The sequence below is a fragment of the Spermophilus citellus genome, assembly GCF_964194105.1.
Source record: "Spermophilus citellus genome assembly, chromosome: 2".
Classification (NCBI taxonomy): domain Eukaryota; kingdom Metazoa; phylum Chordata; class Mammalia; order Rodentia; family Sciuridae; genus Spermophilus; species Spermophilus citellus.
Window position 1 is genome coordinate 53,007,800 of NC_138183.1, and position 17,429 is coordinate 53,025,228.

The 17,429-nt window shown below is 41.9% G+C and overlaps 1 protein-coding gene across 3 annotated transcripts in view; it reads right to left on the reverse strand.

Annotated features, from left to right (window-relative positions):
• Window positions 1-17,429, reverse strand: part of LOC308639887 (ADAMTS-like protein 1) — a 384,577-nt gene that overhangs the window by 99,247 nt on the left and 267,901 nt on the right. For all 3 annotated transcript variants that reach the window (XM_081278265.1, XM_081278264.1, XM_081278263.1), the window contains 3 exons: window positions 12,263-12,442; window positions 7,218-7,371; window positions 5,253-6,375 (listed from right to left, as the gene is read on the reverse strand). In XM_081278265.1, coding sequence (XP_081134391.1) covers window positions 5,253-6,375; window positions 7,218-7,371; window positions 12,263-12,442 — 1,457 coding nt within the window. The remainder of the gene's footprint in view (window positions 1-5,252; window positions 6,376-7,217; window positions 7,372-12,262; window positions 12,443-17,429) is intronic.

A 17,429-nucleotide genomic window follows, 5' to 3' on the forward strand; every position in this document is an offset into this window, starting at 1 on the left:
CCTCTGAAGAGTGGTCGTAGAAAGGAGAAAGAACAGCCAGAGGAGTAGGAAGAAAACCAAGTTCATGTGGTTTTCAAAGTGTCAAAAGAAGTGTTTTTAAGAAGAGGTGCTTAAGTTGGTGCAGAATGCTTATCCAATCAGATAAGGGATGTTTTGACAGAGACAAGTTTCTTCTTTGGTCAGAAAGAAGAAACTTCTGACCAAAGAGGAAACTTGTTGGGGAGGGAAGAACCTTTTCGGAGACAAGTGTATGCTTATGCAGCCTTAGAACATGAGTGGGGCAAGGAGAAGCCAATTTTGTAATAAACTGAGTGGAAATATTAAAACCTCCATGATCAATAAACTTGAGGAGTTAAACATAGAAAATAGAATTCTACATGTAAACTATTTTGGGGGTTTAAGTTGCTACTCCAGGGCTGTACTATTAATGGTTTCAAACCATGAAGGTAGCTTCAAGTGTACAAGGCCCATGGAGTGAATCTAGCACATTCTCTTCTCGGGGACTTTGCAGTGAGCAACATGGTAATAGCTGTCAATTACAGATCCACATAACTGGGAGAATTCAGCATTGACAGCAAAGAGAAAATGAGGCCACATTCTCTTGATTTCAAAACCAGGTGGCATCTGAGGGAAGTGGCATATGCCTGTAATCCCAGCTGCTTGGGAGGCTAAGGCAGGAAGATTGCAAGTTCAAAGCCAGCCTCAGGAAAAGTGAGGCGCTCAGCAATTCAGTTGATATATAAAATACAAAATAGGGCTAGGGATGTGGCTCATTGTCAAGTGCCCCTGAGTTCAATCCCTGGTACCAAACCAAAAAAAAAAAAAAAAAAAGAAAGAAAGAAAGAAAGAAAACCAAAAAACGAACCAAACAGAAAAACCCAGGTGGCACAGGCCTTTGAAGAAAACTGCTAACTCAAGCTGATGGCTGTGCTGAGAATCCCAGTTCTGCTTCTTTTTCTCAAGTGGCCACCCACACATAGTCATCTCAACCTTCAACCAGTCCAGGACTTTTCCAGAAAACTGGCAGCAGTTTTGGAATCTAACTTCTCCTCGCTCTGCTTCTTTTATACCCCAGCCTCTTGCATTTTCACAGTCCGGTCTCTCTCCAATTCAAGGACCTGAGTGAATGAAATATTGGGAGGGAAGGCAAGAGGACAGGAGAGTGTGGAAAGGAGAGCGCCCCCCACCCCGTTCCCCCCCCCACACCCCGTTCCCAAGGGTCATTTCAGCAGTGAGACTTGTCTACCTCCACCAAGTCTTTTAATAAGATGAAAATCTAGCATGTAGTTCTACTTTGGGATTCACTATCTTCTCTTTTCTCTTTCAGTGCTTCCTAGAGGTGGTCCTGGGAGCTCTGGCTATGGAGCTGTAGAGGAACCTGTTTAACTGTAAATGTAAATTATGGGTTTCTACTACAGAAAGATATTCTGGGGCCAGGGGAGAGTCTGCATACTAACAGGTTCCTGGTAATTATTATGTGCACTCAATTTGGGAACCCTCCTTCTGTCCAGTTATTTGAAGTCCAGAAGTTTAAAGACAAGTACTCTGCCTGTTGGAGTTTCATGCAGAGCACTTCAAGTGTTTTTTGTTTTCTGGAGAGCAGTGCTCTTATTTCTCATCTCACTTCCTTATACTTATCACTGTATTATCCAGAAAATATTTATGGCATTGAAGGGAATAATACCCTGGAGCCCTCCACAGCCTCCCAGGTTCTACTCATGCTCCTCTGCAATCCCCCTGCCTAACATCCTCCAGAATTTTCCCTTGGAACTCAGACTAAAACCCCAACTCCTTCTCTGGGACTCTGGTTAGCCTCACGCCTCATCCCATCCCACATTCCAGCCAGATGACCTTCTTTTAAGGCTCCTTCAACACACAAAACTCTTTTCCCTGTAGGGTTTTTGCACTGCTTTTTTTCCTCGTCCAGGCAGGCTCTTCTTCCTGACATCACATTCTGGAAACTGGTCATCATTCAGAACTTGATTTACATGTAATCTTCACAGAGTACCTATCTAAAGTGGTCACCAAGTTATACCCTTTCTGTTTTAATTTTCTCCCCACTTATCCCAATCTGGTATTTTCTGGCTTATTTTTCTGTGTTTGTTGTCTTGCTCCATTAACAAATCAATTCATTGACTATTTATGACCTATTTGACTTCCAAGCACTGGGGATACAGCAATGAAGAAAGTCTCTGTCCTTGTGGACAGGCAATCAGCAAGTAAATTATACATCAGATGATGATAAATTCTACTAATAAAGTAGCAGAGTTGAAGGGATAAAGAGTGATGAGGGGTGTGCTTTTTGATAGAATGATTAGGGAATCTCTCTCTGATGGGTTATTTGAGCAGAACTTGAAATGCATGCCAACTACCAGAAAACCCTCACTCCTGCTTCACTCACCACAGGGTTCCCAGTGAGTTGATGTATAGCTGGCATATAGGAGGAAGATTAATACATACTTATGGAATAAATAATTATGCGTGCCTCTCGCTCAGCACTTCTAATACAGCCTTTGTTTTTTTGGCTTTCCAACTAGATGTTGAATTTCATCAATAAGGAATTAGTCTTCTTTTCCTCTATCCTCAGAATCAAACATAGGGTCTGATATTGGAATGTTTGTGGAATAAAGGAAGAAGAAAGTGGGGATTATGATGAAACAGCCTGTCATAATACACTCAGGGATACTCAGGAAACCACTGCTTGAGAAGTTGACATATGCTTCTGAGCATCATGTGAACTTCATTTCAACTAGTAAATTTTATACACACACACACACACACACACACAGTTGTATCTAAATTGTTAGTGATCCTTTAGTAAAACCAATTTCTTTTAAATGAAGCTTTGCATATTTCAAAGTTGGAGAAATGGTAGGATTCTCTCAATCACTTGCATTCTACCTTGAACTGCTCCTGTTAGTTCAGGCTATTTATAGTCTACCTTAATAAAAGTCCTACTGACCCACAGGCAACTGAATCTTGCAGATTCACAGAAAGGTAGACTTGAGCACTAAGAAAAAATCAGGCTAACTGAATCATACAATTGGGTATTTTGGCACTTTTCTGTTAGAAATGAATCAGTAGTTCTGAACTGCTACCAGATGCAGTAATGACAAGCAATGACACCCAACACAGAGCAGGTCACCAAGACCCCACAGCAAAGCAGTCCCAGTGGCAGCCCATGCCTCCTACACACTCTCAGCAGATTTGCTCACTCTTTTTTCTCAAACAGAACTTGGGAAAGTATATAGAAATCCAAGCTTCATTCACATTTCTTACCAGCCAGCCACAAGTAAAAATGGAAAAAAATTATAATGCCAAAGATCAGAAACAGAAATGTCTTATTTTTCCTAACTGCATGCAACTAATGTACATTGAAATGTGTTTTCAAGGCTAAATCTAGAAAAAGAAATCTTGATGATGTCAAAAATTATTTGTCCCTGGACCCCAGATGCCTTCCCTCTAATGCTACACCAACACCCAATTAATATTCTGGGTGACTGGGGATCCAAGATGTGCCCTCTGTTGTTTTAGATTCAACACTTTAGTATCTTTAGCAGCTGGCTGCCATGTTGCTTTTCCCAGAAAGATGCTGCTGCACCTTCTCTACCTTAGGGTTAGGGTTGGACTCTCAGTGCCCATCAAGGTATAAACTAAAAGGCTAAGGCAGTGCTTTCTAAATGCTTCTGGAATTATTGGTGTTCTTGAGATTACTAAGCCAAAAAATTGTTCAGTGATCAAAGGATAAGTTTGGAAACACTGCATTCTCTATTGTCCACTTAGAAAGTCACAACACACACTGGAATGCTTTAAAAAGTTTAAAAAAATGGAAAAAAATCAAGATAATTTTCAGATGGGGGATAGTTAAATGTATTCAGGAACAATAATCAGTGGTTAAAAAGGTGACATAGATCTCTACTACTATTATGACATCTCCTAGACATGTGAAATAAAAACCAAGTCAAATTTCTGAACATGACTAATATCCCATTAAAAAATCCAAATCCTATGTGTGCATATACATTTTTATATAATACAATAAAACACATAAAAATTCTAAAAGGACGTATATCAAATTATTAAGAGTGATTGCCCTGAGGAATAGGATTGGAGGGATGTGGGAGACTTGCTGTTTTTACTTTATAGATTTGGATATCATTTGATAGCCCTTTTATTACCTTTATAATAAAAATCAAGTGCTTTATTAAAAAATAGAAATAAAATGCAGCAGTAAATACATCTGTTTAGCTTTAACTGAGCACTTCTCAAACTCATGTCATCGTTGGACCCTTGGTTTGTGGGATACTCAGAAGCGATTTGTATAGCAAATTCTGAAGTTACTATGCTGAAGACCCTCCCTCATTCCCATCAACATATGGGTTTTAACCTTCTGTGGCTGTTTGTAAATGGGTGGAGGAGGTAGAAGGGACCTTGGAGATTTCCTGGTAGATAGTAACTACTCAGTTATAATAGCAGCTGCTTATGGTTATTCTTAAGGTCCTTGCAGATAGTAAAAGAAAAACAAAGTACGTGTGGCACAGGGCTTGGCACACAGGTTGTGCTAAAAAATGTTGTTCTTATTTTTCTACTACCACTGTTGATTTTAACAATATGAATGCCTGTGGCCAGGGAGACCAGTATATGGTACGATGCTGTCACTCCAATAAGGACACATCAAAATGGAGACACCAAGAGATTTATTAAAATAATTAATCACAGGTCCAACTGGGAATAAAAGCTTTCTGGAATAGATAGCCTTATCCAGTCCAGAGAGAGGACAGGCTCACTCATGGGGAGCAGCAGGTGCTGGCTGCACACTCCCCAGCCCTGTGTGACCACACATGGAGAGTGTGTCCTGGTGTTGAAACTTTTCAGTGGTTCATCTCACAGAGTAGAAACATAATAATGCCTCGGCCTGGAATGTTATCTTTCTGCCAAAAGTTCAAAGTCATCCAGAGCGTATCTCATTCATCTTTGGGATCCTCTGGGGATAGGGGTGAGTAGGCAGTGTTGCTTTTGCCTTATAAAGATAAGAACGTACTGTGTAGAGAAATTAAATACCTTATGTTTGCTCCAACAGTCCATCAGTGCTGAGAGAGGGCCTGAAACCCAGGAGGAGATTCCCAGGCCCTGTGCTCTAGCCCTACCCTTGGAAACACCTCAGAGGATGTGTGAACAGCCTGGTATGGGCAAGATGTGGTCCCTGGCCTCCCCTCCCTTCTTCCCATCCCTTCTTCCACCAAGTAGCTCACCTGTCATTCAACTGAACCTCTTCCCCGTTCCTGGCCCAGCTGATGGTAGGCCTTGGGTTGCCTATGGCCTCACAGTGTAGCAGCACACTCAGTGTCCCGCTGGCCAGCGCCACAGTCTGCCCAAGGTGAGTGACCACCTCCGAGGCGGAGAGCTGCTGGGCAGCTGAGATCTTCCGTAAGATGGTGGGCTTGCGGTGTGGCCGACGAGAGCCGACCCCAGCCTCCCCGGGGGAGGTCCTTAAGGAGCTGCTGAAGCCAGACACATGTTTATGAGGAGGGATGGCCACGGGGGGGAACCTCTGCTCAGAGGGCTTGAGGAGCATGTCCTGGTGCTCAAGGTGGCTACGGAAGATGTCCTGGGCCAGCTGGGCCACCAGGTGCTTGCCGTAGAGGTCGCGCAGCTCCTCGGGCTGCTGGGAGAGGTTCCTGAGGATGTCGTCCAGGCGCTTCTGCTCAGTCACCATGGTGAAGGGCAGGTGCAGAAGGGCCTGCTCGGCATTCGGGTCCTCCTCTGAGGACGTGTTTCTTTCCATGGAGTCCTGCACCTCCCAGGAAGTCAGGAGCTCTCCGGGCCAGCCCCCCTGCTCCAGCAGCCGGGAGACAATGTCATCGTAGCGGCTCCCTGAGTCAGCAGGGAGGCCCCGCTTCTCAGCCTTGCTGCCATTGGCGAAGATCCCGTTCTGGTGCTTATGGGTCTGCAGGGCCTCCTTGGGGCTGACCTTCCTCACTGCCAGGGCCTCCTCCTCACTCCGCAGGCTCAGGGGCCGGGCCACAAGCTTATGATTGCCTCCAATGAGCTTAATCACAAACTGCTCCCGGGCGGGTCCTGCAGAACAGGTGTAGATGCCCGCATCTGAGGGCCTGAGACGATGGATCTTCAGGTAGCCAAAAGGTGCCACTGTGATGTGGGCGGAGCTGATGAGATGCTGGCCATCTTTCTCCCAGGTGATGAGGGGCTTGCGGAACCTGCGCGTGGGGCACCGGAGCACCACAGCCGTCTTCGGAAGCAGATAAGCAAACCCACCCACGACGAAGTGCAGCTTCCTCTGCCGGCGAGTCTGGATGTAAACGTTCCGCGCAGCTGCGATGTGAGGGCTGTGCTTTGTGGTTGGCCGCCCAGGCCCTGGCATGAGAGGGATGCCAGAGAGACCGAGGAAGAAAAGGCAAGAGCAGAGAAGAACCGCAGTGAGATGCAGCAGTGAGAAGGGACAAATGGGACAAAAAGGAAAGAGCTCTTAGGCAGTGATTTCGACCAGGGCCATCATTAACAAACACCTCATGGCTTAGAAGAGAAGCTGGCTACCAGCTGTGGACCATCAAGTTACCTCTACCCCCAAACAGAGAACTAATGAGGGGCTGTGGCACCCCAAGCAGCACCCTATTGGGTCTTTCTGGCCTGGAAGCTGAGGTGCAGGGTCCTAGGTGGGACAGAGCCCTGGGGAAAAGGCAGTTCCTCTCATTAAAAGCATTTGAAAGAAGAAATCAGCATCATAAAAAGAGGCAGAGAGGATAGAGAAGGGGAATATTTTCTACTAAATGTCTACTTAAGGCCCCGCAAAGTGCCAGCGCCCTAAATTACAGTGAGGAGAGTCCAGAAGCTTTACCTTTACAACTCTAGGGATTAATATTGAACAGAACAAATCTGCTCAGAGTAGTTTAAAACCCCAGAGTGGATAACATTAGACTTCATTAGTAATATGCTGCCTCTAGCTTCCAGAACTCTATATGCCAGCGAGTGAACTTTCCCCCCTGCAAACTGTTTTTCCTGTGGCGAAGAGAATTCAGCCTGGCCACATGTGATTAAGATTCCTTTTCCACCTCCAGCTGAGCTCTCCAGCCTGCAGCCCTCTCCAAAGGCTCTGCTGCCCAACAATCTGCCACTGGTCTTGGTTTAGGGAAGGCCCCTACACAGTGGCTCCTACTAAGTGGGGTTCTGTCTCCAGCCCAGAGCTCTGACATACTCACTTGCACAGGTTGCCAGCATGCAGGGCCTGATGGAGGAAGAGAAAGGCAGGGGAGGGCACAGGGTGGAATTGACAACTGTGGAGACCCCGGTTTTCAGCACCTTCCGGCAAATGGCACTTCGAGTCTGGGTACCCTCCCCGCAGCTCGTGGAACACTGGTGAGGAAAGAAAGAGGCCAAATGCATAAAAATTCAGGGAACTATAGGCTAATGTTTTTTGTATGGACTCTCAAACTCACCAAAATATGAGAAAAGTGGCTTGGAAAAGCGACAGCCACTGAAAGAGAGAGAAATATTAATTATGAAATAACAATGTGGAATACATGAGATCTTGTAGACACATTCCACGCTAGTATTTTCCACTCTAAAATTTCCTACTGGTATTTTACCTGTTTTTATTTATATGACTTTAGAGGAAAGAGTGTAGAGTACCATGTTCAAATCCCAGCTCAGCATTTTATTAGAAAGCAAGGGATTTAATATCTCTAAGGCGGTTTCTATTTCTTACATTTAATTTAGAAGCCTGTAAATTAAATGAGATAATATATTTAAAAATGCCTTACACAAAATAATGTTAATGTGGATCCCCTTCTCCTTCCTTCACAGATAACTAATATTTTGATGCCTACCATCAGACAATTGTTATGAAAAACCTGCTTTGTTTGAAGGAAGTGAAAGACAGTTTCTAGTTTCAAGGAGGGGTCATTCAAATGAAAGGTATGTGTGGGGGTCAAATGTATTGTTAAAAAGAAATAGTATAGTAGGGAAATACAAATAAAAATGACAATGTCATATCATTTTGTATTCACTAGTATAACCATATTAAAAAAGACAGAAAATGGTAAGTTTTGGCAAGTGGTAGGAAAATGTGAACCCTTTTCATTAGCCAACAAATGAAGTTGCTGCTGAGAATGTAAGATGAAACAGCTTCCTACAGCTCCCCAAGAAAGCAGTTTAATAATTTATTGAAAAGTTCATTTAATGTAGGACTCAGAAATTTTATTCCTAGGTGTCTACCCAAGAGTAGTGAAAACATATATTCACATAAAAACTTATGCAAATGTTCCTGTATTTGTAATGGCTCCAAAGTGAAAACAACCCAATGTCCATCAATTGGTAAATGAATAAACAAAATCTGGTACCTTTATACTATGAAATATTATTCAGTCTTAAAAAAGGAATACAGTTCTTACATGTGCTACATGTAATACATAAATTATATATCAATAAAGTTGTCTATAGGATTAAATAGTAAAGTATTTGATAAGAATACATAATTAGAAAAACAAATGAAGTATTATAAAATTAATGCTAACAATTATCAAATGCTTATAGTCCACTAGGGATGTCCTGACCTAGAACTTGAAGATGGGTGTAACGCAACATGGATAAGCATGGGAGGCAGGGAAATTTCCAGAATAAAGGCAGAAGAATTCAGGGTAGAAGGCCAGGGCAGGCTTGGGGACAGAACCAAACCTGTTTGAATAGAGGAGCCGCTCCAAGAGCGTTGAGCAGCTTGACAGGTAGTTTAGGGCCAGACTTTGGAGACTTATTTAATTTTCAGACAGAAGGTTTGGAATTGGTCCACAGGGCAATGGGAAGCCACTGAGGAGGGGAGTGACATGATGAAAGAGGTGTTTTGAGAAGGTGAATCTGGCAACAGTGTGCAGAAGGATGGGAGGCAGGGATGTCAGTGAAGGAGCCGCACACGGTCCAGGCTGAGATGATGAAGGCCTGAACTGGGGTCATGGCAGCGTGCCATGTGAACTTGAAAAATGACCATAAAAACCAACAGAGTTACCTTATATTTTCAAGTTTTATATGCTAGCACACTGAAATGACACTAATCTGTGCAAAGTACTGCGACATAGGCCACTCAGAAAGAAATTTAAGAGGCAAAAGATGGAGAGGAGAATCCAAACGTGCTGCTTTTGTTACTAACAATTGTGGATTACAGATTCCACCCATCACTTATTTTATTGTAAATGACAGTACTTAATCCAAGGGTCAGGTGGGATGGGGGAAAGGAGGCTGAATGTTTTAAAATCATGGTCATTTTAGTGCTGCCCAAGTAAAAACACAGAAAAATAGTTCGCCTACAGATCAGAAGATTGCATTATGATTTGGATCAGTCTAGTGCTTTCTCTAGCTTCAGTCTCCACATCTTTGAAATGGGGAAGCTAAGCCACAGCAGGGATTGCCAGGGAGTGTTGCATAACTACAATGAGGAAGGGATTCGGGGATGGGGAGACCCAACCACTGGAAATCTGAAGGTTCCATCTATGCTTCATTTGAAGTGGCTCTCATTCTATCTGTTTTAGAATTTGGACTTCATAGTAACATTTCACTTGTTAAAAGGCTCCTGAGGCTTTAACTTAAAAAGAAATAGATTAGACTACAGGATCTTCCAAGGTCCTTCTAATTCTCAAATGGACTACCCTGACTTTAATTTCTTTTATTTTGGGGGATGGGGACAAGTTTCATAAAAATATGATTTAAAAATATCAAGCAGCTAACTCTTTCAGGAGATTGAAGGGTTTCTTTTAAAAGAGAAGGATAGTCTTTTGAGAGGTCTTCCTTTCAGAATAGAATCTGTAAGTAATTTTTTTTTGAAATGTCTAAAACTTTGGCTTACTTCTGTCTCTGAGGAGTTCTATGCAGTAACCATGAGACTGAGCCCAGAGAGCTAAGGACAAAAACACCCATAGATCATGCAGTTTTCTCCTTTATCCAAAAGGCAGTGTGTGTGTGTGTGTGTGTGTGTGTGTGTGTGTGTGTGTGGGGGGTATGGAATGAACATCTCATCTCAGCAAGGGGACCACAGAATGGCCCTGGGGATGGCAGAGTGGGCCTTTGTGAATGCTTCCAGAAGCACATTTCCCTGGCACGACTTGAGAGTAACCCCAGTGATTTGGTGATTGCTTCCCCCCATTCCAGGCCCCTCCCCAGTGTTCAGAATTTCTGCTCACCAACCCAGATAGCACAGAACCTAGTTAGACTCTTTGGATAATTCCTCCTGGTTCTCCAAGCATAATCTTTTCCTCCTCAGAAAACCAGCAAAGCCCGTGGGAGACCTGGGCTGTGGCCCTGAGTCCAGTCAATCAATGCTGGTGCTTCCTATAATTTCCTCTCCTGACAATGAGCCCAGATGGAAGAGAATCATCATCATAATAAGAGGTAACTTTTACTAGGCATGATGTACTTTATATGCATCAGTTAATTTAAGCCTCCCACTTGTATGTGGATAATATTATATCTTCAGTTTATAGGCAAGGAAATAAAGACCCAGAAGGTTAATTAGCTCAAGGTTATACAACCAGTAATCAACACTCAGGATTTAAAGCTTGGTTTGCTTGCCTTGAGTCTAACTCCTAAATACCCATAACACCTTTCTAAAGTCCTGCATTATTAAATGGGACCTCACTTCAGTGGTATTCCTTTAGTTCCTAATCATGAGTGTGTCTCTCTCTTAAAACTGCAGACATAAGAGAACTCTTTTTCTGAATTTTCTGGGTACTATATCCTTTAAAGACTATCAAATGCAGGAAGATAAGAGGATAATGATGACACACATGAATCCTTTCCTTGGAACCACTCATGACAGGCTATTTTCTCATAGACTTAGGAGAGGAATACATTTACAGTACTCCACTGAGAGATGTCCTTGCCTAGAGCCACTTGGCAAATACATCAGGGATCTTTCCTGAGTTGCTGTTTCTATTATATTTTTTTTCATGCATATGTCATACTCCAAATCAATATTCCCATGGAAGAATGGTCGCTCAGATGTCCATGTGTGAGCATGGACACATACTTGAGTATATACATGTCCATCTTCTCTACACTTTTAAGTATGCATCCTGCTGAAATCAAATTGTTTCTAAATACAAAAATAAATTATCATTTATTTGTTTTATCATTTATTGTTCTGGGACATCTGGAGTGTGATATTGACAGAGATAATTTTTCTTTCAAACAATAAAACCTGTGGTAATGTAGGTTGCTCTCAATTGTGGTGTCCTTAGACTCTGAACAGGTTGATACTGTGTGGGGCAAGAATTCTCAGGACCTATGTTAAGTGAGCTGGTATCTTAATTCTCATAGGCAGTTTTCCCCTCTGAAAGCAAATGTCTCTGTGTATTTCAACTATCAGCAGCTCCATATAAAACAGGCCAAGCGTGGAGGAGGCCAATTCAAATGCTTATGGGAGAAAGGAGAAGATCTTGAATCTGTTTTTAAACAATGAGTTTTCTCACTTCCAGCCTACTGATCCTGGTTTTGGTTTAATTTGCTTGTGATCCCATAATGTTGGGACTTCACTAGGGAAGACATAGAGCTATTGAGCTGCAGGAGTCAAGGCAACTCAAAGAAGTCACAGGGGCTGAGAACAAATGTGTTGAAACTGCATGTAAATGAATTAATTCATGCTGATGGTAGAACAGGAATTATTTAGAAAAATCGGTGAGTTGGAGGTACATGCTAATGTGGGAGGGGAAGCGGGGAGTGGTGAATACTGAGGCAATTGCTGCCCCAAATGTAGGGCAACAGGGGAACTCAAATTCTCTTGCTGGGAAGTTGTTGAAGCTTAAGAGCCAGGAAACTAATAGTAAAAAGGCAGGATTTCCTTGGCCTTCTTTTCCTAATAAATCATATCCTTTATTGTCCAGTAACTTGGAAGAGAAGAACTAGAGAGGCTTTGCCCTCCCTGAGCAGAGACTAGAAACATCTGGGAGTAGGAGGTGCCGGGAGGTCAGGAGGAGGGGGAGGGAGTGGAGCTCTAGGGAGAAGAACCCCGTGTTCTGGTCTTGTTCCAAGAGGAGCCCATTTACAATCCTCAGCTTCCGAATGTCGGGTAAGGGCTGGCCACATAGCACAGGTCCCTGTAGCCTAGTTAAAAGCTAGTTACATACTATGGTATAAATAGTTACAAAATACTGCCCTGTAGTGTTCAGAGAATTGTTTGGTTCTCTTGTCTTTCCCATGTATGTGTTTGGGGTCACTTTTCCTACTCATGCCTCTTGTTCTCTCCATCTAGGGGACATCATACCTCTGTCCAGTCTGAGAGGAGCCACTCACTGGGGCAGTCCTCTTTCTTGCAGGCTTGCTGGGAAGTCGGTTTGGAGGCCGAACAGAAGGTCTCTGGAAGCTCCAGGAAGCTACCATCAGCCATGCGCTGTTTGCAAAGAACCTCACGTTTCTGAACACCTCCACCACAGGACCTGGAACACTGGGGAGGGATGAAAGAGAAATTCAATGCAGGAAGGTAGTTTGACCACCAATTGTCACCTGAGCCTTGGCTGAGTAAAGAGTATAAAAATCAAAAACTAGAAATAAATAAATAAATAAAATTGAAACAAACAAACAAACAAACAACAAAATGATTATGACAAACTAGGCATCAGGCCAAAGGACTTTTTCCCCCTCTCTTTGAAATGAATTTTGTAGCAAAATCTACATACCCTTCACTCTTAATCCCAGGTATTTAGCTTGAGCATCCAGGAATGTCAGGGGCCTTGGAATCTTAGAAAGTTGCTCCTGAACTATGATTTGTAGCTGCTCAAGACAACTGGTTTAAGAGGTTAGTATAACAGAGTGTTCAACATATTTACGACCCCGTGAAAATAATTTGTGCTGCTTCCAGGATGAATAAGAGAAAGCTCTCCTGCCATCAGTATCAATTTGCAGAAATTTGCAGGGAGGAGAGTCCTTTCCCTCTGAGTGTGAGCACTCACTCTGCCACACTGGGCAGGCATTGGATTTAGGGGCTGGTTTTCTGAACAATTCCTTATTTTTTTGTTGGATTGGTGATTTCTTAGGGCAGTGGGAGCCAGAGCTGCTGAAATTCAGAATGTAAGAAAAATAGCCTCCTGTCAGTGGTTTTCGGGGGACCCCAGTAAAACACATTGTTTACACGTAACTTAATAGTTCTAATCCAGCTGCATGAGGTGGGAGAGGGGACCCCTGAGGCATAGACTGTTGGCCATTTCCAAATATCTATTCCTTCTGTTTCAAGAGCAAAAGAGCCCCCATCCTCAGCTGGGTGCGTGGCTTTTAGCATAGGCTATTTTGGGCCAACCTCCCTGGAAGGTAGACATGGCCATTTGACTAAGTGCTTGTCCTTGGGATACAAATGATTGGCTGTAAGCACCGTCAGGGAAGTGTGTGCAAAGAGAGCCTGGCACCTTTTCCTTCCCTCTCTCTTCCTTGCAGGCTGGAGTGTTCACACAATGTCTGAAATTGCAGTTTTCTTCTTATGATAGGCAAGATGAAAGAAGCCTGGCCTCTGACTGTGACACTACCACATCAGCCTTGGACTGCCTATGTTTGTGAGAAAGAAATACTTTCCACCTTACAGAAGCCATTCTTCTCTTGAGTTTTCTACCACTTCCAGTCAGATATAACCCTAGCTATTTAATATATCTACTTATCACTTCTCTGTTTCGGGGCTAATTTAGGGAGCTGGGTGCCATGGTTCATGCTTATAATCCCAGCAGCTTGGGAGGCTGAGACAGGAGGATTGTAAATTCAAAGCTAGCCTCAGCAACTTAGTCAGACCCTGTCTCAAAAAAATAAAAAGGGCTGGGGATGTGGTTCAGTGATTAAATGCTCCTGGGTTCTATTTCTGGTACCAAAAAAAAAAAAAAAAAAATTCTTCAGGAGAGTCTCTTGTCTTTCACTTGCCGCCTATGTTGAGAAATTAGATCTTGGGTTAAAAAGCCAGAGAGCATGCACTGAAGTAGTCATCCCTCCTGTTGCAGTGATTGCTAGTATGAGGTAGACTGTCTGTGGTCAGCTGTACTTAGAATTGCAATGGGTATTTTTGCCTACCATCGAGGCTCTAGCGGGGACAACAGTGTGCTAGTGTGTAGTCAAAACACTACTGGAGCCCAGATTTCACTCTCTTACTTGGTGGTGTCAACCTTGGATGCATGTTGAAATCACCTGGGGAGATTGGGAAAGTGCTGATGTCCAGGCAAAAACCTAAACTTAACAGATCAGAAATTGTGGAAGGTGGGTCTCAAGTACTATGTTTTCAAAAATGACTTCCTAGCTCATCCTTGCCAGATAATTCTATTGTGCAGTCAGAGCTGAGAACCATTTCTCCAAATTAATGCCCCTTTACTATCCCCAATTGGAATAAAATAAACATGGGAAGGAAAATCTGGGACCCAGAAGGGTCTGTTAGGATCAGTGGTTGTTTGGACCCCACCCAAACCAATATGTCACTTGTTTACAATTGTGAATTGTTTGAGACCACAAAGCTATTGGATAATGACATTTGAAAAGCCATTGGTTTGGTCTAGCCTTTTAATTCTAGAGTCTTTCAAATGATCCAGACATATGATGGACAACTTTTTTTTTTGTATGTATAACTTAAAAAATTCTAAACAAAAACAACCTTATTGAATCTCATAAGGGAAAAAAATTTATTTTCTCTGGTTAAGATCACCTACCTACAACTGAAGGCTAACAAAAAAGGTGAAACCACCCTATGATGTAGATCTTATTTCTACAATAAAACAACAAAGGTTCAGAGAGATGAAGTTGCCCAACTGAGGCTGTACAGGGGCTGGAACTGGTTTATTTTCATTCAGTGCAACATTCACTAAGCTCCTACTGAGCACCATGCCCTGAACATAACTGGAAAACAAGCCCAAATTTTGGTTATCTCCCCTATTCTGTAACAACTCCTCTCTGCTTGCAGAACCAATGTAAGATATTTTTGCCTCTTGCGTAGGCCTGCTGAGAGTGGGCCTTAAACTCTCACCTTACTGGAGGGAGGGTGCTGTGTACTTTAAAGTCTTAGCTTCCACTCTCAAGATCATAACTGACTGCTACCCTAGGATTCAAGTTAGGGACTGACATTCCACAATAGTTATCTACAGTTTGGTGACTGACCCTGGAAACCTGTTTTCCCTAAATCCTTTGATTTCTGAGTCGAAAGGCTATAATTGAACATAGCTCCTAAGCAATGTGTTGAAGCTAGACAATAGAGGGGAATCTACAGAGTACCTATTACTTATCACAGATTCAAATAGCTCCTTCCAAGGACTTTTCTACTGACTTTTGCCCTTAAGAAGAAAAATCTATACTATTAGACCTTTGGTTTCATTGTGGCTTATTTCAGTGACAACCTGGAATTTTCACTTATTAGAGAAACACATTTAAAAATTTGTATTTCTTATTTAAATGCAATTCAATAAAATATTAAAGAATTTCACGTTAACTCAGATTGTACCCATCTTGCTTAGAATAGTACCATCTGTGAATTTAAGTTTTAACAAATATTTATAGCATTGAATTGAAGTTGGTATTTAGGAGAAATTTAAATTAGTGTGGCTAAGAATTCCATTGACTTAGAATAATCCTTGTTACTATGGATAACTAAAGTTTTAAATTTAGTTTTATAGTCTTTTGCATGATTTCTTAGGTTCAACCTTCTCTTATTTCTGTCAAATTCTATGTTTTAACCAGCCAGTTATGCTGTAATCAGATTAGTTATAACCTTTTATTGTTCGGTCTTTTTCAGAATTCTTTTATAACTAGATAACTAACCATGTGGATTATTGACTCTTAAGGATGTGCCAAACTAAGGGACTGCATTCTTCACAATACTTTCCATTCTGTAAATTACTAAAATTTTTCCACAAACTTAATGTAATTTTTTCAAAGCCACAATTGTCAGAAAGAAAAAAAGTTATTGTGGCGAATCAAAAATTTTAGTTGTAGGTTCTCCCCTATGCCTACTCCACAAGTTCACTTAAATGGAAGTAGGCTTTGCCATTTGTATATGTTCAAAGTGGAACTGTGGATACTTCTCCTCCAACCTCACCCCAAACTGTTCCTCTCTCAGTCTTCCCTAATTATTTAATGGTGCCATGTCCAGGGTTAGACTTCAGCAGTACCCTTGAGAACCCTCTTCCTCACTACCCTCCCATAAAACCCAACTCATAAGCAAATGCTGTCAGATTTTCTACAAAACAATAAGTTGTGGCTTTGAAATACATAAGAGGTCAAGATACCATCATCTCTTGTCTGGACTATTGCAAACATTTCTAGCTAGCTTCCCAGTGCTGTGGTCTGAATGTTTGTGACCCCCTTCCCATTCATATATTGAAATCCTAACTCCCAAGATGATAATGTTAGGAAGTAGGTGTGGAGGCTTTGGGGAGGTGATTAGACCATGAGGATGATAAAGCCCTCATGGATAGGATTAGTGCTCTTATAAAGGAGGCCCAGAGACCTGCCTTATCCCTTCCACTGTGTGAGGTCACAGGTAGAAGGTGTCATTCATGAAACACCACACACGGATACATAGGAACCCTGATCCTGGAATTCCCAACCTCCTGGGATATTCTCCATAGAATTCCAGAACTATGAGAAATAAATTTCTTTATAAAACACTCACTCTGTGATATTCTATTTTGGCAATACAAAATAAACTAAGATAATAATTAACCAAGTATTTCTTTTAACTATGTCTTATCACATTCTAGAACACTCTTTCTTTCTTTTTAATTTCTGGGTTTCTAATGTGGTAGTGCATCATGTACAACCATTCTTGGTTCATTTAACACTTCATGTTCTATTTTATGAGTCTTTTTCTCATCTATATGCTTAATAATCATAAATAAACAAGCATCTGGAGTGATTTAATAATCTATTTAATGCTTTTTCCTTCCCTAATATTATATTTATTCACATTTTAGAATTTTGACTAAGAACTTTTTGTGTTGATGGTGTGCAGTTTTGCTTTTCTATTTCCCTGTATACTCATCATTTTGGGTTGGTTGTTTTGCAGTTGCTTCTGTCCAGTCCCTGTCACTTATCAATTTGCAGGTCTTGTGACTGCATGCTAGGGTTCCATGGTGATAATGAGGATCTTGCAGCCCTAGCTGGGAGATGAACTGGTAAAGCTCCTGATGATAAGCTAAGGCACATCATTATTCTGCAGTTCAGAATATACATCAGGCTTGGAAGTGAGCCACAGTAGGTTTTTAATTTTATTTCCAATGTTCTTTCAAAATAGAATCATTTCAATTTAGACATAAAAGCATGCAGGGAGTCTTCCCAGCAACTTATTTTGGGACCACATTTAGTACACTGTAATCATATTTGTTCCTACCAACATTTTGGACACACAAAAAGAAAAATTCTTCAATCAAAGCATGAATCAGATCACATAATTCCCTCATTTAAAACCCTCCAATGTT